The sequence below is a fragment of the Pagrus major genome, chromosome 7, assembly GCF_040436345.1.
Source record: "Pagrus major chromosome 7, Pma_NU_1.0".
In the NCBI taxonomy this organism is placed as follows: Eukaryota; Metazoa; Chordata; class Actinopteri; order Spariformes; family Sparidae; genus Pagrus; species Pagrus major.
Genome location: NC_133221.1, coordinates 10,627,772 through 10,655,334, shown reverse-complemented (window position 1 = coordinate 10,655,334; position 27,563 = coordinate 10,627,772). Strand labels below are relative to the sequence as shown.

At 42.6% G+C, this 27,563-nt stretch overlaps 2 protein-coding genes across 4 annotated transcripts in view; both read left to right on the top strand.

The window, feature by feature from the left end:
• The window catches only part of LOC140999631 (serine/threonine-protein kinase WNK2), a 46,399-nt gene extending 34,300 nt beyond the window's left edge, over window positions 1-12,099 (top strand). For all 3 annotated transcript variants that reach the window (XM_073470132.1, XM_073470131.1, XM_073470130.1), the window contains 7 exons: window positions 82-140; window positions 312-967; window positions 2,313-2,539; window positions 2,727-2,951; window positions 8,415-8,459; window positions 8,972-9,273; window positions 9,374-12,099. In XM_073470132.1, the coding sequence (XP_073326233.1) occupies window positions 82-140; window positions 312-967; window positions 2,313-2,539; window positions 2,727-2,951; window positions 8,415-8,459; window positions 8,972-9,273; window positions 9,374-9,724 (1,865 nt within the window). In that variant the 3' untranslated portion in view covers window positions 9,725-12,099. The remainder of the gene's footprint in view (window positions 1-81; window positions 141-311; window positions 968-2,312; window positions 2,540-2,726; window positions 2,952-8,414; window positions 8,460-8,971; window positions 9,274-9,373) is intronic.
• Window positions 12,100-12,909: 810 nt separating this feature from the next.
• brpf1 (bromodomain and PHD finger containing, 1) lies at window positions 12,910-27,156 on the top strand. The gene is made up of 16 exons (XM_073470551.1): window positions 12,910-13,131; window positions 14,433-15,213; window positions 15,532-15,721; window positions 15,810-16,097; window positions 16,565-17,082; window positions 17,284-17,473; window positions 17,601-17,732; window positions 18,299-18,427; window positions 19,121-19,526; window positions 20,474-20,782; window positions 20,871-21,149; window positions 21,230-21,377; window positions 23,009-23,142; window positions 24,358-24,473; window positions 24,803-24,957; window positions 26,034-27,156. The coding sequence occupies exons 2-16, from the start codon at window positions 14,471-14,473 to the stop codon at window positions 26,215-26,217; spliced, it is 3,921 nt and encodes a 1,306-aa protein (XP_073326652.1). The 5' UTR covers window positions 12,910-13,131; window positions 14,433-14,470; the 3' UTR covers window positions 26,218-27,156.
• Window positions 27,157-27,563: the final 407 nt, after the last annotated feature.

Genomic DNA, 27,563 nt, shown 5'->3' with positions numbered 1-27,563 from the left:
GTAATGTGTATATATCACATCATTGCTGCGGGATAGTTTTAGAGTCATTTGTTTTGAAAAACATTCTTTCTGCTTCTTTAGCCACTAACAGGGTTGTGAACAGACAGGATGTGACCACCAGCTCCAAAAGCCGTTTTCAAGTAAGAATCCACTTTCAAAACACTTGCAAATGTAATTTGACCAAATTAAATTATATTACAGGTCATGACTGATGCCATTGTTTGTCCAGTTTGTTGCTTAAACATTGGATTATTTTGATGATGTTTACTGATCCTAATTTTGTTATGAACATGGGTTTCCCTTCCTTCCAGATCATTCCCACTCCACCGGATGTCATTTGTCGTTCAGAAAAGAGCAAGACGAGCCTTAGCACCTACAGTTCCCCAGCACCCTCTAGTGGTTCTGGAGGGTCTCACAGCCAGAGTCAGGGCAAAGGGAGCAAGGAGAAGGGCAATGTCCCTGTGGGCAAGTCCTCTTTGGCAGCTGCAGCTGTTAATGAGAATGTACGAGCATCCAAACCCCACATTAGTAACCGTTTTTCTGCCCCACCAAACTTCTACCAGGCCACCCCTACTTCCAGCCCTGATCTCACCCCACACCACATCCCTCGTGCCCAGACCATGGACACTCCGACCCATCAACAACAACACAACTCCTCTCAACTCTACTCTGACTCGGCAGATGAGGACAGCAGCAGCATAGCCCTTCCTCCGGCCCACCCTGTTCCCCCACCTCATACCCTGTCTGAGCACAGTGGAAGCGACCTCGTGAAGAGGGCAGTGGCCTTCCTGCGGCGCTCTGGTCGGAGCAAAAGTGAGCAGAGCTCTGAATCACCAAGCCGACAGCCCGTGGCAATGAACGGTCACGCTTCTGCAGGACATGCCCATTCATCCTACATCAGCAGTGACAATGACTCCGAGTTTGAGGATGCAGATATGAGGAAAGAGCTACAGAAACTGAGAGAAAAGTAAAGCACACACATATGCACTCACACACGGCTGCACAAATGTGTCTGCCGTGTCACTTGAATCTAAACTGTGCATGTCACTTTACAATACTTTGTTTATACTCATGCTCACTTTTCAGTTCTCATGGTCTGACTGCTGTAATTGCAGTTTTGCAGATGCCACACATTAATCCAGTTTTCATTTTTGAAAGGAGGCCTATCCTCTCCCAATATAATTGACTATAAAGTAGATACTGTATCACAAGTTAATAAAAATAAGTGTGCTCCATCACTTTATTAAAAAACACTGCTCTGATGAGAGAACTCACTCATACTGTTGCAGCAGTAACATGAATTTCAAGCACTCACTCTTCACAAACTCCTGAAGAGAACTAATCTGTGATGTTGTATATTTCAGTAAAAGTTGTATAACATTAAGTCCCCCCAAACTTGAAATTACTGCACCATGACTTCATGCTGTGAGTAGCAGCATTTGTGTCAGTACCAGAGTAGGCCAAAAAGTGTTTATTAGTTTCTGGGAGTCTGGGCAATATAGCCTCAATAGGCCAACAGCAATGACTACAGTACACAATAGAAGGATGTATTCAAGATTATTGTTGTTCAAGATTATGAACAAGGCAAAATTATGAGGTCCCCTAGCAACATCTTTTAATCATCCTGTTAAATTGTTTTTCTTTCAATATAGACGAACCGAGCACATAGTATATATCACTTTAACGGGAAACAGGAAAGTTGACGGTGGTTCATCTGGGTTCCAAGCTTGCTTAACTGTTATTGGACCACAGAACAAAACTTTGGAGCGGTCATTTATCCACAAACACATGAGCTGAGTTAAAATCATGGCATTAATATTAGCAATAGTATAAATGCAATGAGGACTTTAATAACATGATGCACACAAATACAATGTTACTTAATCATTTTGACTGCTTTGCCATTATTATGATTTTGATCACAGTAAACTAAAAGCGCATACATTACATTACATCTTAGAATATCACAATACTTTGTTTTCCTGTGCACAGAGCTCATCAAAGACTAAATGATCATGTGGAAGCTCATAAAATGATATCACTAAGTTGAGGTTTATCAGTCAAGTCGATGCAGCTTGTTTTTTTGAAGACTTGGAGAGGATTTTGAACGACTTAGTAATACGATACATGCTCTAGGAGAGGATTCCCGCGACGCAGGTGTCATGAGTACAATTCCTAATGACAAAGGCTTAAGTGGACTACATGGAGACTAAATTACAGAGAAAAATGCTTTAAAAAAGATGATGAAATCAACCAACCGCCAATATTTTAAATGCATTCCTGTCTGATCTCTTTCCGTACCTTCTCACTAGACACATGAAAGAGATCTCTGAGCTGCAGGCGTTCCAGAGGAATGAGATTGAGCATCTGTACAAAGAGCTGGGCAAAACACTGCCCCCCAATGTTGGCCTGCTTCATGCTGCACCTCCAAGTGGCCGCAGGCGCAGGGCCAGCAAACACAAGCTGAAGGCTGGAAAACTGCTGAATCCCATGGTGCAGCAGCTCAAAAACAATCTCAACACCTCCACGGAGAGGAAAGGTATGTGGGTTGGGATGGTGTGGTGATAAGTGGTTATTGTAATGATTTGTGTGTATTGCAGAGCTTTTCAGCTTTTCTGAAGTTGAAAACACAGGAATGGCATCAGGCTCAAAAAACTGTAGGAGTGTGTGATTCACACAGTGATTCACTCTGACTCACCCTTTTCTTTTTAAAATTTTGTGCCAAGGTGAAAGTGCTGCCAGTTCATCCAGCTCCCCAGCTAAAAGTTCAGTTCTGTCAGATGGCTCTGCCCACTCTAGTGGCAGCTCCAGCTCCAGCAATCAGCCAAGCACCGGCCCAGAGCAGGTCCACACCCAACAACCCTGTTCCTTGAAGGGCTCTTTCTCCTCAGACAACATCTACGCTGGGCTACATGGTGATGGAACAGCCAGCCAAGCTGGCCCTGGTCAAGGTACACATTATAGGTTCATGTGCATGCTGGTGAGTGTGTCTGTGTGTGTGGATGGGGCATGCTATCTACATAACAGCCTCTAGGGCTAAGGTAAATGCTTAACAAAATGTTGTCCATACTGTTCAGTTCATGGAACACATTTTGCAAGTAGAAGGATCAAGAGTCTCATCATGAAGGATAATGGACACAAACAGGACCACATCAATTTAACTGAGCAACTTTGTTCAGTATGTATATCTAAAATAATAGATGTATAACTAAAACCATATGTTAAACATCTGCACTTCTAATGTACTTAGCAGGAGGCTAGTGTCTGTCCGATTGAGAAAGAAGTGTCACTTTTGTGCTATACATGAATGTGTGCATTGTGTCCTGATACATACACCGATCAGCCACAACATTAAAACCACTGACAGGTGACGTGAATAACATTGATCATCTTATCACAATGCAATGTTCTGCTGGGAAACCTTGGGTGCTGGAATTCATGTGAATGCCACTTGACACGCACCACCCATCCAAACACTGTTGTGGACCAAGTACACCCCCTCATCACAACAACACTACCCGATGGCAGTGGCCCCCCAGCAGGACAATGTGCCCTGACACACCGCAAACACTGCTCAGGAACAGCTCGAGGAACACAAAAAAAGGCCCAAGGTGTTGACCGGGCCTCCAAATTCCCCAGATCCCAATCTGATCGAGCATCTATAAGACGTACTGTAGCAGGTCTGATCCATGGAGGCCCCACCCCCCAACATACAGGACCCAGAGGATCCACTATAAAACGCCCTGGTGCCAGACACCACAGGACACCCTCAGAGGTCTAAAGTCCATGTCTTGACGGGTCAGAACTGTTTTGGCGGCACAAGGGGAACCTTCACAATATTAGGCAGGTGGTCATAATGTTATGCCTGATCGGTGTATATCATCTGTGTATTTCGGATGCACTGCTGTTCAAAATCCAAACTGATAACGATAACAGATAATTGTCTGTAGTTGTTACTATATCCACTAATTCAATTGTTTAATCCTAAATGTACATTGCAAGTATATTTAAGTCATACTTTGTCACTTTTATATCTAATAACACTACATGAACCAAGATAACCTTTAGTTCAAGCCAAGGACTTAATGTAAAAATTACATGTAAGGTGTACCATGTACTAAAAATAAAACTTAAAATAAAGGAAAACATGAAAAATTATTCAGTTATCTACTATAATCTGCAGTGTAGACAATAACGAGTTGACATTACATAATACTCGTACTATTTTTCAGGCAAAATGAAAATAAAAATAGATGGATAAATGTTAAATTCTCAGTTCTAACGGTCAGTAACAGCTGCTGAAAACTGACAGATAATGAAACATGGCTCTTTTTGTTGTTTGCTAACAATATTTTGGAATTAGTAGTTAACACAGCATCTCTCCTTGGGAAAAAAAAGCCATTGTACCTCATAAATTCTTCAGTAAAGGTGCAATTTTTGTGCTTGTCGTTTGAAATGTTTTAATTTGGTAAACTTAAAATAGTCAAGAACAGCATTGTGAAGCTGATGAACATCAATTTTTATTCAACATTTTTCTTAAATCAAAGACTAGAGTGTGTTTTAGTGAAACCAGCCCCAGAACCTTTGTCTTTCTGTATCTGGCTGGTTTCTTGCTTTTAAATGTTGTGATTTCAATTTATTTGTTTTTTAATTTACTAAAAAAGTTGAATTACTTTATTATTATTAGTAGTAGTAGTATTATTGAATGATAAATTTTAATGCACTGTGTAAACACTTAATCTTATCTAACAGTAGATTTTTCTTATACATTGTATTCTGAAATTCTGAGTATTTTCTGGATTTAAGCCATGCTAAAAGCACTTCTAAGTACAGGTGTTGCAAATTTCAATCCATGCTAAAAAAAATGCTGTAATAATTAGTAGTAAGTAGTAATCTGACTCCATCAGATAAACAATAACAAATGAATTAATAAACGGGGACAAAACTCAATCATGCAACCTCAGTACCCTTACCTGATAGTGTTTTTCCCCTTAATAATGCTGTCTATTATGAATTGTAAGTATTTGCTAAAATGTCCCTTAAATCACCAGATAATTTAGTGGGATCCTGCATATCGTGCACTCCTTCTTAGTATCCTTTGCTGGTGCTTTTGATGGTGGGGGTTTCTCATCCCAGTCTCTGTGCACTTTTACAAAGTGTCTCTCTTGTTTCTTCTCTTCTTCCCTCTTATATTCATTTTTACAGGCTGGACGGTTTACCACCAAACGTCAGAGAGAGTCACCTATAAATCTAGTAGCAAACCACGCACTAGATTCCTCAGTGGACCTGTGTCTCTGTCCATCTGTTTGTATTTGTTCTTTTCTATTTCCCCTCACTCATTTCCATCTTATCTTTATTTAACCTGCCTCTCTCTTCTACCAACCACAATTCTTTTTTTATTTATATGTAATATATTGGATCTTCTATTTCACCCTCCACACGGGCCTCATCTGACATAGATTACCCATTTTCTATTCCTACCACTTGCCCCCTCCTTCAGCAACTTCAAAGTTTTGTCTATCACATGCACACACTCGATATTGATATTCAAAACTCATATGAACAAAGTAAACTGAATCTAACTAACAAAGGCACACTCTACCAGAATCAAAGGCTGGTGCGGTAAGGATGTGTTTTCTTTTCATCTTCAAGCCAATCAGTGTAGCCGGTGATTTTTCTGTGTAGCATATGTCTTTACTGGAGGTCCCTTCACCTGTTAACTGCTGTAGAATTTTTAATTTTCTGAGTTTAGTGCCCCCTAGTGGTAGTATCAAGTAAGACACTGGTTAATGGCACTATACGCCTTTTTAACAGAGTTGTGCATTAACCACCAATTCAAATTTAAATGGCATACATAGCTGTATATTTTCAATTTCATGTCTTTTATCTTTGCATCTGTCGTAAAAGTTGCAGTATGACTACCTCATGCAGGTATTAAGATATGTTTTGGCAGTCCGACCTGTTATTTTGTATGTAAATAAGAAGCTATGCCTTATCAAAGTAGTGAAAGAATTGTCAGCCTTAACTACAGGCTCAGAGTAATTCATGCACCTCTTGATATCAAGTCGTGTTTCCACTTACTGCTGAGTAGTATCTCAGATAGTTGTTCAACAACAATATGAGCTTTGTTGTACATTTGTGCACTCAGACAGTGTAAATATGGCCTCGTGTAATGCTGTAGCAGCGGCCATCTTACAAACATCCCCCCATTTTCTGAGTAATACTTCTTCAGAAAGATTTTGCCATTAGTCCTCCAGGTGAGAATCGGTGTCTCTGGTGGTCAGAGAGAATGAAGTATAAGGGAAAAGAAGTAACAATGGTCATCTTTCCATTTCTTGGTAAGAAGATCGAAAAGGAAACATTTCCAGGTCTGCATGCCTCTCGAGATTCATGTGTATGTCCTCCAATGCCCAGGCTGCAAGTAACTTAACACAGTCTTTCCTCTGGCAATCAACAATTGACAGACCCACAGTTACATTCATAACCATTCATTTGAGATTATACTGTCCTCTCCCCCTCATACAAATGCTTTGTGCCGTGCTTCTGGCTTTAAAAAATAGACCCCACGAGCACACTGGGGCGAGTTCTCTCCAAACATGGGCCTGAGGTCAGATCTAAAGGAAAACAGTGTGCCTGTTTATAAAAGTGTTTTTGTGTGTGTTGAGGTTTTTCCTTACACATTTGCTGGCACTTTCTTTATTTGGTTTGACTCGACATGTCAGACCAGCGCGGCAGGGATTTGCATTTTCATTACAACAGGGCTTCCTGCTTGAAGGTGTGTCTTTAAGTGATGACACACTAGCCTTGAATAGTAATCAAAGGAATGGCTGTAAATACTTTTCAGAGCTGCAGTATTTTTTAAGAATGGAAAATAACAAAGGCCCACTAATATGGTGAAAAACATGTTTCATTTCCTATAAATTCTTCACAATAAAAGTCCCCTGTGGTTTAGTTTTTGAAGCTTTTATTATGAAGCAGCTAAATGAGGAGATGTTAGGTTTTAACCAGCAGTAACTTAACACAACTCCTGAAACAGCTGAGAGCGGACATGATGAGACAGTAAAGCAGATGTCAGAAAGTACAAACAGGGAAGCAAAATAAAGTTAGAACGACAACAGTACTAAGAGCTGAAAACTAAAAACTTTTTGCACGTTTGAGGAGAAGGGGCGTCTTCACAGGTCGGCCTCATCCAGAACACATCATTGCAGCCTGCTTGAACGCTTGAAGGTGCACTTAGGCCTCATTCTGGAGATGGTCCATCTCGGACACAGCTTGGCTCAACTTTGTACACTTTAAACTGGTAATGGAAACACAAATCAGCGCGGCTTAATGTGCTAATGGAAAAGCCTCGTATGTGTGTGTTTAAATGTAAGAGAGACTACCAAAGCCTTTATACCCTATTTATTTATTGTCTGTTTCCATCCACTGTTAATTTTGATTGTATAACATCTCCCAAGTCAAGGCACTTTGCCCAAGTCAGCACTCCTCTGTATACTAACACAGAGAAACCCCCCCCCTCCCCCTTCCCTGATAGGCAGGGCCCTTTGCTGTGGTATAGGAGAGCTCTCTCTGTCCCTCATGTTTGGACGGAGAAGACGTGCATGGTGCAGGCGCCAGGCAGGGCACTGATGGAGACTTGCTCCGCCATATGAAGGGCTGTATCATCAATATTACTACTTTATTTTTTCTCCTTCCACCTCTCCTGAGTTACCTGCATGTTTCTGACAAGTGCTGACATCACTGAAGTGATGAGTTCCAGCTAGTATCTGTGTGCTCTTTCAGTTTCAAGTTTTATTTATTTTGGTGTCACGTTTTGTTTCACAGGCATTCTCACATCGACAAAGGATCTCTTTTTAATCCAGGCTGCAGTTCTCCTTTCTTAGAAAACACTTAGTATCTTGTTGTGGTCTTTCACTTACATTTGGACCATTAATTCATACCAAATCTTACAAAGAAATAAATCCAAATTATGTGTAAAGCTGATTAAACAGATGATAGTTTACCCGATTTCTGTCCAACACAATTGTTCTAGTAAATTAATTTACGAGGCAGTTTAAAATTTGATGGTCTTCATCCTGAAAAGGTTGTTAGACAATGCAGGAACTGAACGTTCAACATCACAACCCAAGGCTCACAGCTATGTGTGCTCTCTCTTTCTTTAGCATGTAAGGTGCACTTACTAGTAGTCAGCTTTTCAAATGATTTCCCGTTTTAAAAAGAACACTTAAGCTCCTTCTTCCAGTCCTCCTCACTGATTCTCAACCCCCTTGTCCTCCTCTTCCTCTCTCTCTCTCTCTCTCCCCAATTGTTTTGATAGCTGAATGTGCTTTTGAAGCAGCTTGTCCACATACGTGTGGTGTGCAGTGTGTCCTGGCCTAACTGTTTCTGTCTTGTGCTGTTTTACCTTTTTATAGGGTCCACTCTGAAACGACTATGTCTAGGCAAAGAGCGCAGTAGTAGTAACTATCTCATTTACTTTCTTACTCTCTGTCTTTCTTACTCTGTCTTCACTATTTTAGTCCTCCTTATGTTTGTATGTGCACTTTATTTTCTCTTTTCGTTTTGTCACTTTCAAAATGTGACAGTTACTGTTGAAAATGTGGGTAATAACCTTCAGATCGTTGCATTGATTTACGTTTGTTGTTGTTTTGCATGGCGGTGTCAATGTCTTGATTGCTGAATTTAGTCATTGCTTGCATATCAAACATTTCATTTGTCTATAATTACTCAGAAAAGTCATTTATGTTGTAATCCTTTGGCTGCTCTGTTGGCAAAATGTATCACAGTACATCAGTTGTGTACTCTGTCCTCAACAAAACCATAAGGACTATTATAACAGTACTGAAAGATGGCTTTTATGAAGGTGATATTATAGATTCAAGTGCCTTAATGATGCCATACAGCAGCCAATTGATTTGACTGTCCCATTTTTGGAACTGGCCAGATTTCTAAGACATTTCTGTGTTTTCAGGGTCGTCTCTCAACACCACCACAGCTCAGACGGCTGCCAGTCAGACACAGCCTTCACTGACCTCAGCCACACCCTCACCGTCTCCTCAGCCAATCACGCGGCTCGCTCAGGTGCAGACCAACAACAGCAACAACAAGAGAGGCACGTTCACCGACGATCTTCACAAACTGGTAGACGACTGGACGAAAGAGACCGTTGCGGCAGCCAATCAGCCTCGGCCCTCTCTGAACCAGATCAAACAGCAGAGACGCCAGCAGGACCTGGAAGGCAGAACGCCACCCATGGGAGCAGCTGCACGTGAGGTATTCGAGACAGGATTAGATGATTACGGATCAGTTTTCGGGTTTGATCAATGACATTTTGAGGTGGACGTCTTTGTACAACAGCTCCCTTCTGTTTCAGATGAAATGCCATGTTGGTCCGAGCAAGTTCCAGCTGCCTCTTTCCTGCCCCCTGACTGCTGCTTTAGGCCCTGGTTTGCCCACAACCCTAGCTCCCAACTCCTCAGCAATGCTCTCTCCTGGGTACCTTATGCCAGCAGGCTCCTATGGCGGGATGGTTCCTGGTCCTCTTTACTCCCAGCAGTGGCCTGGTATGCCTAGTCCCGTAGGGCCCGTGGGTCCTGTAGGCCTGCTTGGTGCTGCAAGAATGATGCCCTATGCCACAATGGCAAGCCCAGGGATCAAAGCCTACCCTCTGGTCATGCATGAACCAGAGAATGGCCCCTGTCCGAAAACCACTAGGACTACCTAATCTGCCAACTAAAATGTGTTAGTGTGTATGAGCGGGATGGTCCAGCTCCACTCTGTTCTGGATCACCAGAGCCACACATGTACATATTCTGATGTTGTAAATAACATGATGCGAGTGTTGATAGTCTTTATACAACACCTATATCTGTAGTTAAGTGTGTGTGTTTGGGTGTGTGTGCGCGTGAACGTATGTGTGTATGCTGTACAGTACATGTTACGTATGTCTGGATACCTAATGCTTTTTGGCTTTGGTCTTGACTAAACTCAGCCATACAAGACATTTTGTCTGCGGTCACGAAAAACATATTTCACTTTATTCTTTATTAATGCAGTTTTCACATCGCCTTTCTCTGTGTTAAATACACGTTAAACACTACATTGGAATCCAAATACAAGTGGTTTGAGATACATGAACAGGACAGTATTTATGATGAAATATATTTGAAGAAATGTAGTGCCTTGAAAATTGATTTATAGATTTTTTTTCTTCTGTGAAACAAAGCATGTCTGCATCCAAGTTATTTTCATTTAAAGCTTGAGTGCAGTCCCTCTTTTTTTTAATGCATTACAGACACTTTTGTTTTTTGGTTTACATATGAATGCCCTTGTAGTACTGCACTATTAACACAGTATATGCTCTTATTTAAATAATAAAGTCATGTTTTAACCCGTGTTTACTTTCCACCCCTGTGACAGATGGAATGCCATAGTGGTGAGATGTACCGTTGCCTTGCAGAAACAAATGGTTAATGTACGACTGACGCGAGAAGGAAATAAAAAAACAAAAACATTACGCCAGCAGCCAAAATCCACTTTTTCAGGTCAAATGGTTCTGTCGGACACGGCCTCTTTTTGATAGGACGAATGCGTTGGGCAGCGCAAGAGGTGTCAGTGTTGTAGCCTTGTGCTCAGATGAAAGGCAGTGTCCAGAGCCATATATACTGTACATGGCTCTTTCTACAGTATGTACCTCTGGTAGTGTTCTGATCAGAATGTAGCAATTAATATGTGAAGGCTTGAGGCTTTAAAGTGCAATTTAACCCCTCCACAAAGCTTTGATCGTGGCCTTGCCACAAGCCTTATCTCTGATGTGTGCAACAGGAGCAAGCTGAAAAGTTGAAGTTGAACAAAGTTACAAATCACCAAGCACCAGATAGATGTTCCCAGGCAAAGTATAAACACAACAAAGCACCAATCAAACTGAAGTCACTACTGCTAAATGTTCTTTCAACTTGGCTGTCCTATTACTCAGCATACACTGTATGTCAAATGTTTTGTGCAATCACCAGTTAAGTCTGACGTTGTCTTTTAAATTATTTGATGTTTAAAGCTTGATTATTTTTTTGTTTGTTGTTTTCTTTTATGCTGCTATCGTCTGAGGTGATTCCACTGTACAGTTAAGCATTCTATTCACATGAGATGGTACGGAGGAAAAAAAAAAACTCAAATTAAACAAACAAGACGCTCACAAAGCAGTGTTATTGCCTTGTTGAAATTTTGATGTTGTGACTTTTGATTTCCCAGGCTGCTTTTGATGATAGCCTCTTTTTATTTTAATTTCCAGTAATATATTGCAAAATTCAAATGATACTTGATGCGGGAGATTTGCACAACATATGGTCTCCTTTAATTCCAACCTATGTTTAAGAGTTTCCTACACTGTATATAAGTGGGTGTCACCGCCTGTACTTTTATATCACTGACAAGCATGGCCAACTTTTCATGTTCCACAAAGCAAAGATAAACAATAGAGCTTCTATGGTAAGATATCTCACATCTTCACAACACATTTGAACGGTTTCAGCACCCCAATCCTGCCAAGCTGTGAATTGTACAGTTTTCTTGTAGTTTATATTTGTACATTTTGTTTGTCTGATTGTTTAGGGGGTGTCGGTGGCAGTGGAGGGGTTGCTTTGATGTATATTATTCCATCAATTCGGTTTGAATTGGACTTTTATAGGATATTATGCAGAGTCTTCTGCTTTGGTGAAATACTTCCAGTAGTAAGAGATTTCTGTTCTCTGTCACTTGTATCTGGTTTTGTTTCATTTCCACCCCCCTCGCTGCTAACTCACCGGGAGCAGACAAGGGAATAACTATTGTCGCCGTATTCGTCCGGATGCAGTGATGAAGCGGAGGGCTGGGATGCACAGAGGAGGAGCGGTTCAGACCCTTTCTCTTCTCCGCTCATCTCGCTTCTCTGCGGACAACATTGCCCCCTGGTGAATGTGCTCTGACTGTCAAAAAGCTTGTATTCAAACTGTGTGGGATTGCTTCTGCCTGCTGTGTGTCCCACTGCATTACCCCACCCTACCCTGCTGCACTCTAATCACAGACTGTATGTTGAGAGAGAAATAAATATTATTTTGTGCTTGATGGTTTGTTTCAATGTTGTCCTTATTTCTATTTTTATTTTGGAGGTTTTTATTTAAAGTACATATCTGAGTGGTTACAAGCATATGTAGCATTGAGTTAATATTATATTAAAGGGGCACTATGTAGTTTTGGAGAGGAAATTCAAGCTCAGAATTGTATTTATATTAAAAAACACAAACTCACATATTTATTTCTTCATTAACTGAATAAACAAGCTGTTATCAGGGGAAAATAAGGCCCCCAGAACACTGTTTGAAGCTAGAAAGGTGGCAGGGTCCGCCAAATATAAACAAAGTAAAACAGTATGAAGTGTGTTGCCCTTTAAGGTCAGTTTGTTTATTATTATTCAGTCGTGAAAAAACAAAAAGTTTGTGTATTTAGTTTGTTTATGCTTTTTTTTTTTTATTTAAAAATCAGTCAATGAAGATCTTTCTCTTCTGATTAAAATTACTCTCTAAAATTAGGATTAATCCCATCAATAAATCATAAATGTTTCCGTGTTTATTAAGTTTGCGGGATCAATTAGAGAATCTGACGTGAGATCAGACCAGACTCGGATGTTTTCAAGCTCGCTCCGGCCGACATCTTTGAAACCAATCCACAGATTCGCCACAGTCAACACAAATAACCTGTGGCCAAGCACGGCGGAGTATAAAATAAAAATAAATTATTTTAAAGACTTCCCGAACAGAATATCATCACAAAATCTCCTTTAAAGTGTAAAAACGGGCTCTATTTTGAACCCGAACCGGAGAAATAGACCCCGCTTTTGCGTGGCGAATGTGTCGACCCGCGTCCGCGGCGTAACGCTACAGCAACGGTTGCCCCTTTTGTTCAACCGAGTTCCTGAATTATTCCCAACACAATGAAATGATCGGGATATTACACTGTTTCATAAAAACATTTCCACAGTTCCTACGCTTCCCGTGGCCTCATCTGGGACTATCTAATGAATTAAACTCGATCTGCAACCCTCCCGATCCGATCCGCTGTGAGGTTTCGGAAGCACGCAGTCTTGAGGAACGTGGAGTAGTAAGTGTTTATAACCTTAGTCCAGATCTGTGGCGTTTGACGCTTGAATGCTTGTTTACGTGGAGAATTGGGTCACATTTGGACTGCTAAAGGCTCACGTGAATAATCGATAATCTCACTCTTCTATCCGAAACCCAACAGTGCCCTGAGAACACGAAGTAGTGAAAGCCCTGATGCATATTAAGCACGTCTGGCTGTTTTCTCTCGCATCGCTCGTTACGGAGCTATTTCACCCACTGAGAGGGAGGAACTGATTGGGCTGATCGATCTTAGCTATTCGGTTAATTAATAGACCTGATCGGTCGCGGTGTGGTAGTGTGGTAACCTCGTGAAATCAGACGGTGGACTGTAATTCTGCAGCTCAGTGTCTGGGATTCACAGGGTGAGGTCATTGTGGAGGGAAACACCAGAGAGCTGAGTGGTCACACTGTTTGTAACTTTAAACACTGCTCGGTTTATTAGGTGTTGTGGATTCTGCTAAAAAAATAAATAAAAATGCTCTGTTACGTGAACGAGACACATCTTTGTGCTGCTGACGTCTCCCCTGCTACAAATTAGCACGCTAATTAAAACTAACCTAGTTCACGTTGCTGAGCTGAATGAAACACAGCGTCGGTTGAGGCGGGAGGGGAAAAAAAATAACGCAAGCTAGCAGTACTAGTTAGTAGCTTTAACTAGTGGGTAGTAACTAGCTTTATTATGTGTAGCTATGAGTGAGCTGCTGTTGTTTGCTAGCTGCCGTTAGCTTGCTGGCTAACAGCGTCAGGCTGCAATGTTTCATTGTTTGAGGTGAGGGGGGGGGGGCATCAGCAAAATGCTAAAGCTAACGTTAGCTGGATTAAAATAGATTAAAGATGCTAAATTTGGGGGATTTCCAGCTACATTTTCCGTACTGTGCGTTGTTGCTGTGGCCAGATATGCTCGAGCTCATGGGCTGTTTACAAGCTTGACATCACTGTCAGCTAGACTCGACTGTTGTGCCGTTTGTGTAACTGCATGCTAACAGAAAAATAACTGTAGTTAGCAAGGAAGCGAAGCAAACATATTGACCTGAACTGCACCTGCTATTGGGAAACATAACAACAATGTGTTTTGCCAGTGGGAATAGGGGGACGTGGTCACGTGACTGCACCATAACAGGTGCACAATGTGCAGGCACGACCTGTCTAGACTGGAGTCTCTAACTACTGCAATGTAATTACATTAGCTGGTGTTTAATAATGTATTGTATTTTGAACACATGACATAGCAATCACAAGTGAATATCTGGACTCGTCCTCCTTTGTGTTCCCCTCTGCCAGATGTAAACCTGAACAGCATCTGTCCCAGCAGTGGCACGATGGGGCTGGACTTTGATGTAAAGACGTTCTGTCACAATCTGCGGGCCACCAAGCCCCCGTACGAGTGCCCTGTGGAGACTTGCCGTAAGGTCTACAAGAGCTACAGTGGCATCGAGTATCACCTTTACCACTATGACCACGACAACCCAACTCCTGCACAGACTGTACCCCAGAAGAAGAGAAAGGGACGGCCTCCCCGCGCCTCATTGGCTGGGTCGGGGGATACGGACGATGGTGGAGGTAATGGAGGTGGAGGACCGGGGCACGGGGGGAACACACCTGGCAGCCCTAACCGGTCAGAGCGCTCTCACTCCCCGGGCAGAGAGACAATGACTTATGCCCAGGCTCAGCGCATGGTGGAGCTGGAGATCCAAGGACGGATCCACCGCATCAGCATCTTTGAGAACATTGATGTGGTGTCGGAGGAAGACAGCGATGCGGAGGATGCTCCGCCGTCTGGTACAGGTGGCAGTGGTGGAGGAGTGTGTAACGGTAGTGATGGTGGAGGTGGAGGTAGCGAGGTGGGAGGAAGCGGCAAGGATCGCCAAGATATCCCTTCTTCTAATGGGGGCAAATCCACTCCAAAGTCTGGGAAGCATAAGAGTAAAGAGAAGAAGAAGGATGGCTCATCTCATCATCACAGCACTCAGTCTGGGCCTGCGGTCAAGCTCCCTGAGGCGGTGTTCAGAGAGCTGGACCAAGAGAGACCTGATGCTCCTCCTCGGCCATCATCTTACTACAGGTCTGTGTTGACGATTATAAGCTGGATAATTCATAATTACACAGCAGAGTTATTGTTATGGACATGTCATAATTCATACATATTTGCAGCTCACATGAACACAGTCAGTCACAACCTTGTTGTAGTTGCACCGTTTATTGTTGTGCATGTATCAGGAAATGAATTTAACCTCAGATTCCTTATTCTGACATTATTTCCTCTTTCAGCCGAAAGTTGAAGTATCTCCTATACCCTAGATAAACCCCACTATTTTACTACGCATGTACTACAATGTAATAATATAAACACGATATCTTGTCTAACCGCTCTGGTGTTCAGGTACATTGATAAGTCTGTGGAGGAGCTGGATGAGGAGGTAGAGTACGACATCGATGAGGAGGACTACATCTGGCTCGACATCATGAACGACAAGCGGCGGCGTGACGGTGTGACACCCATCCCTCAGGAGGTCTTTGAGTACCTCATGGACCGATTAGAGAAGGAGTCCTACTTTGAGAGCCACAACAAGGTACCTGAACTTGCAAACTGAAGGGAAAATAATATTTTAACTGTGAAACACGCGTAGCACGCATCCAACTCTGATCTCTCTCTCTCAGGCAGACCCCAGTACCCTGATCGATGAAGATGCCGTCTGCTGCATCTGTAATGACGGAGAGTGTCAGAACAGCAACGTGATCCTGTTCTGCGACATGTGTAACCTGGCGGTACACCAAGAGTGCTACGGTGTGCCCTACATCCCAGAGGGCCAGTGGTTATGTCGTCGCTGCCTGCAGTCGCCAAGTAGAGCCGTGGACTGTGCTCTCTGTCCCAACAAGGGAGGCGCTTTCAAACAGACGGACGATGCGCGCTGGGCGCACGTCGTGTGTGCCCTCTGGATCCCAGAGGTAAACCTATACACCACCACACGCATTCTTGATCAGAGCCATAGACGTAAACACGTAGACGCCACATTGGCTGCTTCAGCTCACTGCCGCGATACATCAACACCGCTGCCAAGACTGGCCTGTAAACAAACACAAGTAAATGTGGGAACTGACTTTTTTATAAATAAAAAGCACTGTAATGTTTTAATGAGTTATTTTATATTCGAGGGTTTATGGTGTAGCTACATGAAGTACAAAAAAGTTTTATTTCCAGTTACTTCAAATCTCGATAGGCTGTATAAGAGGATAAGTTATTCAGTTAATGTAAGCCTGGCGTCCATACACACTCGTCTCTTGAGAATCTAGACTCTGAATAACTGATAACAATTTTTTGATACTATATAAGATTACATAAACTTTGCTGTCCAGGTCACCCCTGGTCTGGATTAGAGCAATGCATTAAAGTGAGTTTTGCTGCTTTTCCTCAGGTCTGCTTTGCTAACACAGTCTTTCTGGAGCCGATCGATAGTATTGAGCACATTCCCCCCGCGCGCTGGAAGCTCACCTGCTACATCTGCAAGCAGCGTGGTTCCGGCGCCTGCATCCAGTGTCACAAAGCCAACTGTTACACAGCCTTCCACGTCACCTGTGCCCAGCAGGCGGGCCTCTATATGAAAATGGAGCCTGTCAGAGAGACTGGGGCAAATGGCACTTCTTTCAGCGTCCGCAAGACTGCTTACTGTGACATCCACACGCCCCCGGGGTCAGCCCGACCTTTGGCGGGAGTCGGCGGGGCCAGCATGGGTTCGTCTCACAGCGAAGGAGAGCTGGAGGAGGATGACGAGCCCAGCATCGGCCATGATGATGACTCCAAAGGCTGGAGCTCCGAGCGAGCCAAGAGGGCGAAGGCCAAGTCCAGGCTGAAGATGAAGAGAGCGAGGAAGATCTTAGCTGAGAGGAGAGCTGCTGCACCTGTGGTGTCTGTGCCCTGCATACCTCCCCACAGGTACGCACACACTGCACATTTTACCTGTACTTTTATGCAAAACTGCGTGTGGAACAGCAGGATTAGGATTTAATTACCTGTGGTTTTTTCTTTAGTAGAGCTGTTCAGTAAATCCTCTTTACCTGCTGGAACATGAGAGACTTTGTATAAATGTTTTGCATTTATACCACGAGAGTTCAAGCAGTGTTTGTTTCTCTCCAGGCTCAGCAAAATCACCAGTAACTTGACGGTTCCCAGGAAAAGTCAGTTCATGCAGCGACTTCACAGCTACTGGACCCTGAAGAGGCAAAGTCGGAATGGCGTACCTCTGCTACGTCGGCTCCAGACCCACCTGCAGTCGCAACGACATATTGACCCACTCCCACCACAGCCTCCATCACAACTCCCCTCAGTAAGCAGAGTAATTGGTCAAATCAAAATATGCAGCAGCTCATTTTCAGCGTATGTTACTGTGATCCTGCACTTGCCTCATTCAGTCGTCTAACATGTTTTTGGGTTTGTGCAAACTGGCCTCGCAGCGGGACAGCGAGGAGAAGCAGTCTGCTTTAAAGGAGCAGCTGAAGGCGTGGCAGAGACTGCGACACGACCTGGAGAGAGCCAGGCTGCTGGTGGAGCTCATCCGAAAGAGGGAGAAACTCAAGAGGGAGACGGTGAGACACAAATTAGCTTCATCTCTGATACTTACAGATATCCAAAACATAACACTAGCGACACTGGTTTGCACCAGTCTTCTTGGATATTTGGTTTAGACGTGCTTCCATGCAGGCAATGTAACACCCCCTCAATAATTAGGTCCTAATAAAAGACTGTATATGATTTTAAAGCCATTTGAGCTATTTCAGTAATATATTTTCTTTATCTTTAAAAATATATTCATTTTTTCTTAGACAGTAAGAATTTATTTTTGTTGTGATCAAGTGTTGGATGGTAAAGTGCTGGCGGGGAGCTCTGACACATCTGACAGTTAAGAATCAGCTGCAAAACAAGTGCATTCATCAGCTATTTTTCCGATCTATACAGGTGGACCACCCAATTAAAATCTGCACATGCTCCTGGCAACTTAGCGCAGTCACATACAGAGTGTGTGGTTGCACCCATATATTTGGGTTGGATTTGTGTGCACATACATAGTTCTTACCACACAGATTTCTCTATGTACATTTCTCCAGTCCGCACGTGTGTATTGTTTCAAAACACCATGTTTGTGTGTGTTCAGATTAAAGTGCAGCAGATGGCGCTGGAGATGCAGCTGACTCCCTTCCTGGTGCTGTTGAGGAGCACACTGGAACAGTTACAGGAAAGAGACACTAACAACTTCTTCACTGAGCCTGTACCACTGGCAGAGGTAAATGCACACACACACACAAAGACACACACACACACACACAAAGACACACACATCACATCAGTGTCATGTCAGAAATCTGTTCACATTGGCGTATATTTCAATTGATTATAGAATATAATGTATGTTAAATTATATATCACCCCTTTCTTCTGCATCTATGTGCACTTTATTTTAACTGCAGTATAAATTTTAACTATGTCATTAAACTGAACAATTATGAAAATTTCCTGTGCCGCATAAAATGTTGAACAGGAGTTAACGGCTGTGAGTGAGTAACAGAGAAGGTCAGGAGCAATGAAAGGTTGTCAGCCACAGAGTATCTTTAATTTGATCTAAATGAGCTGCAGATGTGTATTTATGCTTGTAACACATGCAGAAAGTGAGCAAAACAACTCGAAACGATTTTATTAATGTGGCTGCTGAAGAACAGATGCTTCGCTTCTGAAACATCGATGTTATACAGAGCCTTCACATCCAGAGGATAATGTCACTGAATTCTAGTAAAATACAGACTTTGTTTATTCTGTGTGAATGTGCTGCAGGAAACATCGATGTAGGTGGTTAACTTTTAAATCACATGAGGTCCTGTGCAAATAGGGCTATATTGACTTCGACACACTTTTCAACTACAAAAGTTTACTAGAACCTGCAGGTCATGCCTCTTCCTGATCTGTACCCTCTCCTCTCCAGGTGCCAGACTACTTGGACCATATTGACACTCCAATGGACTTCCAGACCATGTGGAACCTGCTGGAGTCCCATCGCTACCTCACTTTTGAAGCCTTTGAGGCAGACTTTGGCCTCATTGTCAACAACTGCCTCAAGTACAACGCCAAGGACACGGTCTTCTACCGCGCTGCACTGCGCCTCAGAGAGATGGGAGGGGCCGTCATACGAACCGCCAGGCGACAAGCTGAACGGATAGGCTTTGACTACGAGACTGGCATGCACCTGCCCAGAGAGCCGAGCCCAGAGAGTCAGCGAGACCAGGAGAGAGACAGAGACAGAGAGAGGGAGCGAGAGAGGCTGCGGGAGCGGGAGAGGCAGAGGGAGCGGGAGAGAGAAAAAGACGGGCTGCTGTCCTCAAATGAAGATGGTAAGTGAACGTCTTTGACTTTGGTTGGGTGTGTAACGCTAAAGCATTTTTTCTCATGTATCAAAATAGAAGAGGTAGGCGAGAGGCAAAATATTTCAAATGTGGACTTGTTGGTCATCCAACAACAATTGGTGGCCAATAAATACCTTGGATTTGGAGACGATACAGCATGTTCTAAAATGAATGCACTTGCAATTCGGGAACATTTGTCAGGCCAGAAGTGCTTAATTTTACTGTATCACACAAATGTGAGAGTTATACTGATGGGCGTTAGCTTGAGAGGAATGGCAGAGATGTTTTAAGAAGTATCTAAAATACTCAACTTTGCATTATAAATGGTGTCTGACATGATTTTTCCACAAAAAAAATTGTGATTATCTTGTTAAAATCTTTGAAATGACCTACCGGAGGCTTCAAGTTTTCACATCATGATATGCTGAATATTGAACCAGGATTTCCTTCCAAACTATTTGTGATGTCACAAATCATGCTCGAAGACCCGCCCATGAAGATTAGTTTTTCAAAAATGAAAACAAGTATCAAGCTCTGCACATACCTGTACTTCATTCTGCAAAGTGAAGCTCAACCATTTAATTGTAGGTACAAGAGGAAAAAAAAAAAATTTTTGTTCATTTTTGCACAGCCTCCGATTAAGCTTGATGAATCTTGCAGACATGCTCAATTTGGTACAGCACTTATCACTATTATACAAATTATGTGTCGCCTGTCTGGTAGATAAATACATCTAGATATTTACTGTCCCAGCAGACAGAAGACATTCAAAATTACACAAGAAATACACCATAAATAATACCCAGAAATCCACACCCTAAGCCACCAATCAGTGTGTGGTTTTTGTGCTGCAGTACAGCCTCTGTAACCGCTGCTTTTTTTAGGTTGCTCTCCTTGAAGTTGTTTAACAGCCTTTCTCTCCTTGCCCCTCACAGACCTGCTCCTGCCGGAGAACAGGCGACGGCTACCGCTGGAGGAGCAGCTGCATTACCTGCAAGTGCGTCTCGATGAGGTCAGCTCAGGAAAGCACAGCATTGGTCAGTCTCGTAGAGCCAAAGCTCTTAGAAAGGAGATCAGCGTCATCAAGAGGAAGCTCGCGCACCAGCGGGAGGGAGGCTCCGGTATGGGGGGCCGGGAGTCTGTGGGAGGAGGAGACCGGGGCTCTTCCCTCCCGCATCATCCGTCCTCTGCAGGACACCACGATGAGGGGGGAGAAAGCAGCAGCCAGGAGATTGGTGGGAAAGGTTCGTTTAGGAAGATTTAAAATATCATTAATGTTCAGGATGAAAATAATAATGTTAAAGTAACCTTTAAACCTCTCTCTCCCTCAAGATCTGAGTGTATCCTCGTCTGCCCTGGCGCCAGAGGTAGGCCGTCGGACGTCTGTCCTCTTCTCCAAGAAGAACCAAAAAATGGCTGGACCCCCTAAAAGGCCAGGACGCCCCCCTAAGAACCGGGATGCTGGCTACGGTGGGGCAGGGGTGAGCCAAAGCCCCATCGGTCCCCCTCAGCTGCCCCTGCTGTCAGCAACCAGACAGAGGAAGAGGCCCCGCAGCCCCCACAGCAGCTCCACCTCCGACAGCGACAGTGACAACGACGACCTGCTCCCAGGTACAGTAGACAGTTCACTAATAAACTTACACCTACAAGTTTTTGAGTGGCTCACGCTCACTTCACTCTCTTTTCCTCAGGGTTGCCAAGTAACGGTTTTGATGGAGGAAACCAGCCAGTAACAGAGAGCTTCCGCGTTTACAGAAGTGAGTCTCGTCTCCCTCGTTCCAGCTCAGACTCGGAGTCCACGACCAGCAGCAGCAGCAGTGCCGCTTCTGACAGGACCAGGTGATTAGTGCACAAATATACAGGATGTTTCATTAGATGCAGAGCAGTAAGCTCCTCTTACCCAGAGTTTTTTTTCTTTCACCTATGAATCAAAAGGCTATCAAATTACTTGCAATAACTAACCAGCTTGGCAAATGTCTCTGCAGTTTTACTGAAGCTTTTGGCCTCATTTAGCTAGCTCATTGTTTCGGTTTTACAGCACATATTTACAAGTATGATCTAGTCCTACCAACTGTATTTTTCACTTTTTCCAGCTGTTGCTGCCAGCAGACAAAACAGACAGACAGAGTTGACATTTAACAGGGTAGTGTGCCTGTAAGCTTGTTATTCTCCCCCAAAGGGGCTATAAAGTTAATTAAAGAATAAGTTCACCCAAAAATGACACCCACATGCCACGTCAGGTGAGGTTTTAAAGCCCACAAAACATTTCTGGAGCCTCACAGCAAAACAGCACTACAGCATTCTCCTAAATAAGTAGTAGAGTAGATGGGGACTTGTTTAAAAAGTAAAAAAAAAAACAACTGACAATAAACATAAAATGGCTCCATACAACTTGTTTTTAGTCTCAAGAAGCCCCAAGATCCCAAATTGATTTGACGGTATTTGCACCCTTTTTAAGCTGAAATCTTCACTGTAGCTGCTAAGCCAAATGTGTGCACCCCGTCTGAAGTGGATGCACGAGCTTGACTACATGTCAAAGATGTAAATATTGTCTATTCAAATCAATTTGGGATCTCGGGGCTGCCAGAGACTTGGATTACGCTAGACAAGCTGTATGGAGCCATTTTATGTATTTTAAGTTGTTATTTTACATTTTAAAACAAGTCCCCATCTACTTCAGTTGTTTAGGAGAATGCTACGACGCTGTTTTGCTGTGAAGCTCCAGAAATGTTTTGTGGACTACGAATCTTCATCTGACTTTCCATCAACATGAGGGTGAGTAGATAATGACTGAATTTCCATTTTGGGGTGATCTTATCCTTCAATTCAGCCTTCAATGAATAGTTCGCAAAATATGCTTACTTGCTTTTAAGTGACTTCCTGGAGTCTTGTCATCACTGAGGTTGCCAGGAGACCAGCAGAGACTCCAGGAAGTTGCTGCACCCAGCTAAGAAATATCTCCCACCCTGTGAAACTGCAGCTTGTTTTTACCTTTAGTTTATGTACGGTTCAAGAAACACATTTTTACATTCTAAGAGCAGCTTTGAAGTGAACCAGGCTAGCTTTTTCCCCATGTGATTTCTGATTTCTTTATGCTAAGCTAATGCTATGAGAGTGGCACTAATTCTCAACAGAGCAAAGACTTGTATTTCCCAAACTATTCATAAATTAAGTGTTTACAGATAGGATGTTTCAGTAGTGTCAGCCTACTAGGTATTCATTCCTTTTATACAGTTAATAACATAAATAATTTTAGTATAACTAAACAGATACGAGTATAAAACCACATGGAAATAAGATAAGCAACCCTCTTGTTTACCACAACAGTTTGAAAGCAACCAGTGAAGTGTGATGAGCTGCATCCAGTGGTGTTAATATCAGTAGCTGATGAGATCTTTGAGCTGTCCGAGCGATAAGCACTTGTTATAGTTATTTGTGTCTTTAAAGTCCTGTCTCCCCTTCTCCTTCAGTACGACCCCCTCTAAGCAGGGCAGAGGGAAGACGTCGTTCTCTCGCTCTGCCTTCCAGGAGGACAGCAGCGAGGAGACGTCGGGCACCGAAAACGATTCGTACTCCGTCGGAGGATCACGGAGCGTTTCGCATTGTAAGCACGTTTCCACAGGTTCAAACCCGCACACACACACACCTCCCATTAGTTACTGTGTAAACAATTAGTTTCTATTTATATAGATGGTGAGCGACTTCTCAGAATGATTTTTATCTTAATGTAGTTGGTAATTCAGTGAGGGCAAGCTGCCTTATCTTTGAGTCCATAACGAAACCAGTATGATCATTTACTGTGTTTGATCTGATATGGTTTGACTGTAAGTGAGTTATGTGTGACTGTTTCACATATCATGGTTCTATTTTTGTTCTTTCTTTACACCTACGCCAAGGATATTTTAGAATGTATTTATTTATTTATTTATTTATTTATTTATAACGCATTTATTCATATTGTCTACTGTCTGTATCAATGTTTTTTTTTTTTACATTTTTACTCATATTTTTAGTGTATTGTATTTTTATACCCTTTTATAAATATACCAAGGATATTTTAAAATGTATTTTGTCATGCTGTCTATAAGATTGTATATTTGAATATTTTCCTATTTCATTATTATGTTTCTGTCATTACATTACATTACCATTTTCATTATTATTATTATTATTATTGTATTTCATTCTCTTTGATTATGTACTCACTTGTTAATGAGATCTTGATCTCAGTGTGACTTCCTGATTAAATAAAGTAATTCATAAGAATCAATAATGTAGGAATTGAAATTATGTAAATAACTGATACTTCTTACAAGTTAATCCGCGACTTATAATGTCTTTAACATCTACCTTTGCTGTAACAGCTAAAAAAATATAACAAACAAGCTGGAACAGCATGACATTTTCAACACTAGACACAGACGTGGCAGCTGTTGTGGTTGTTGTCTATGACATAGAGGGAAAATGAACCATGACAAAGGGAAAATTTCAACAAAGATACCTGTGTTCACAACATGAAGTGTTGCAATGTTGTAGTGTTTTAGGCTCAAATAACAACCAAAAATATTTGCTTCGGCCATCCAAACCAGCTCTCATCCATCTTGTTTGAGATGCATCTTACACAACCGTCCCAGTTGCCCCTTAACATAAACAGATTACTGTTGTCAGAAAGTCATCTCAAACATTAAACAGTAAAAAAAAAAGGATGTATCTTGCAATAACCTCTTAGAACAGTGTGATTGCGTACATAACCCTCGTTTAGCTAGAAGTGAGGTTGGAAAATGCTGACTGTGCCTCTTCCTGTGTCTGTTACCATCAGTGGTACGTAGCCGGTCCAGGTCAGGATGCTGGATGACCTCTGATGACTACACTTCTCTGGAAGCTCTCGATCTGGTGTGGGCCAAGTGCAGAGGCTACCCTTCATATCCTGCTCTGGTGAGACACAAATGAACGAGTACAACCCTGATTCCAAATAAGTTTGGACACAGTGCAAATAAAAACAGAATGCAATCATTTACAAACAAAGTGTTTATTGACAACCGTTTTACAAAGGGTTCCTGTGTATTAATACACTCGGGTTATTGGGATCTCTGGGCTTCTACAGACTTGGTTAAGGCCAGATGAGCTGCATGGAGCCATTTTATGGGTTTTGCGGACTTGACTTTCCATATGCAACTTATCACTTAGAAAACTATTTACTTTAGGACATTCTGCAGGTTAATGACTGCACGTCTAACCCTCCTCTTGCCACCATTTGTCTTCAGATAATTGACCCGAAGATGCCCAGGGAGGGCGTGTTCCATCGGGGCGTCCCAATCCCTGTCCCCCCTTTGGATGTGCTGAAACTAGGGGAGCAAATGACCCAGGAGGCGAGGGAGCACCTGTTCCTGGTGCTTTTCTTTGACAACAAGAGAACTTGGTCAGTGCTTTGGGTCGTCTTGTGTCGTCTTTTTGTGTTCACTCAATGTATTGTCGCTCATTCTGAATGTTTGTCTCCTCTTTGTTCTCACTGACATTCTGTCAAAAAAAAAAAACAAACGTTCAGAAAAAGTACAGTAAAATACAAGACGCAAGCAAAACAGGCGTCTGGTGTTACTGGATGTGTACACACAGGTGACTCTGCGGCGGTAGTTCAAAGGAAACTTCTAGTACCAAAATGCAAGGCGACAGAAAGTTTAGCAGAAATAGGGCAATGTGGTTTCAAAGAATAGAAGAGGGGGGGAAAACGTGCTGCGCAATCGCTTCTGTTCAAAGATTGCTTCTAAGCTGGAAGAAAAAAAACAGTGAGAAAGTGATGGCAACAGCCTGTGTGGACTTAAAGAATGAGGAACTTACTTATACAGTTTCTCTTCCTCATGAAATGTTTGGGCGTCTTATGCTTATGCTTACCAACATCTTCATCTTCATCATCTTCCGCTTTGTCCGGGGTTGAGTCGCGGGTCACTGTGTGCCTCCCTTTGTGTGCAGCGAGCAGAAGAGCACTTGTTTTTAACTCCAACAAGTAACTTTAATTATTAATTAATTATTTAATTTAACTTTAATCAAGTAAAAGTACAGGCTCTGAAATGTACTCAAAGTCTAAAGAGATTCCCTCTGAAGGTCATTTCCACCAGCCATTTCTGTAAAAAGCTGACTGAACCTCACATCATCAGACTCATCACATCTTTTCTCTCCCCATTCGAGTCTCTCTCTCTGTCTGTTTCCATCTTGTTATGCCTTTTGCATTGTTTTGTCCTGCCACAATATGCATTGATGGTTGAAATCAATCTTGTGATGTTGGGAAGGTGGCGTGCCTTGACGCAAAATAAAAATAATCAATAATTCTCCTCAATTGCATTAAAACTAAAGCAACAAGCCTGTTTTGAAAATGTACGGAGTAGACAGTACAGATATTTGTGTTAAAATGTAGAGAGTAAAAGTAAATACTTAATAAACTATTTGCACTTCGTTAATTCCCACCTCTGACTGTGTGTATATATGCTTGTGTGTATCCAGGCAGTGGCTGCCGCGCTCTAAGCTGGTGCCGCTCGGTGTGGACCAGGAGCTGGACAAGGAGAAGATGCTGGAGGGCAGGAAATCCAACATCCGCAAGTCGGTGCAGGTGGCCTACCATCGTGCCATGCAGCACCGCAGCAAGGTGCAGGGAGACCCCAGCAGCGAGACCAGCGACAGTGACTGAACACACACAGAGACACACACCTTATGTGTTGGTCCTTCAAGGTGTCGTGGAGTATGAGCGTTCCTCCGCCGAGAGCCCAGCCCTCCGTCACAGAACACGAGAAACATAGTGGGGACAACAACGTCCACTACATCGGCCCCCCTGAGACACACTCATGCACACTAAGCCGTATTTAATCTGACATGTAAAATATTGTATTTAAGAGAAATGAAAAAAGTGGTATTAATATTAATGATTGAAAAATATGCTATATTTAGAATCATCAATCAGAATATTCCTCGTACGTGGTCGATATATGTTTAATAACGAATGAAATGATGGTTTACAGACTGGGAAAATGTACTGCACTAAGATGCATACACGACTCTGCCTCTCCCTGTCATTGTTACACTTGCAGTCAGTCATTTTACATTTGAACAGGGGAATGCATGCGGCACACATTAAGATGCACACCAGTGGGTTTGGCTGCGAATGTGGTCGGCTCAACAATACCTTCACATGCAAGCGTCCACCTTTCCCAAACAGAAAAAACAGGAAACAAACAGGCCTGGTGCTAGTGTCCGGTCATTCTTCAGAGGAGCACAAAGAGAGACTGAACTGCAGGCAACCCAACGTTAACGTTATTTATTCTGCTTACTCCTTCTTAACAAGGACCACAAGCTCGTTTTTACCATGGACTACTTCTAATCACTCCGGCCACACAAGACGTCGTGTGGTCCCATTTCTCGTCTGTCACGGTGTTCATGTCTCCTGTTTTTACGGTTTTGTTAACGCACGCCTGCATCACACAGGCCAGCTGGTCAATGAATAATGAGGACTTGACTGAAACACATGATCGCCTCACTGTCTGTCTTAGTCTCAGGCTGATGGCTTTAGAACTTTTATATATACAGATTGCATAAAGATAGAAGTTTAATAAAAATAATTGAGTTTTTTAAACCTGTGGGTCATCTTGTTGTCACTATGTGCTTGTTTACCTTCAGTGTTCTTCCTGGTTTCCTTCATGATGGAGGAAGACGATTATGTGGAATATCTCTGTATGTCTGGCAGGAAATTCAAACCCCTCCCTGACCTCTAAGAAAGCTGTGACTCATAAATGCTTTCAAGATTAACTACATTGTGTGTTTCTAATACAGCAACTGGTTCAGATGCAAGTTTTGCTGCCAAGGGACATTAGTGTTTCTCTGGAAGGACTGTCTATTCTCCAGATTTGGTAAACGGTTAACTTCCTCTTGTTTTTTTAATAGATGTGTCGGTTGAGCGCGGAAGGCAACAAGGAATCTGCCTTTAAAGTGTTCAGCAGTCCAAGTTCTTTATTTTGTTTTCAGCAGTGGATTAGTGCAGTT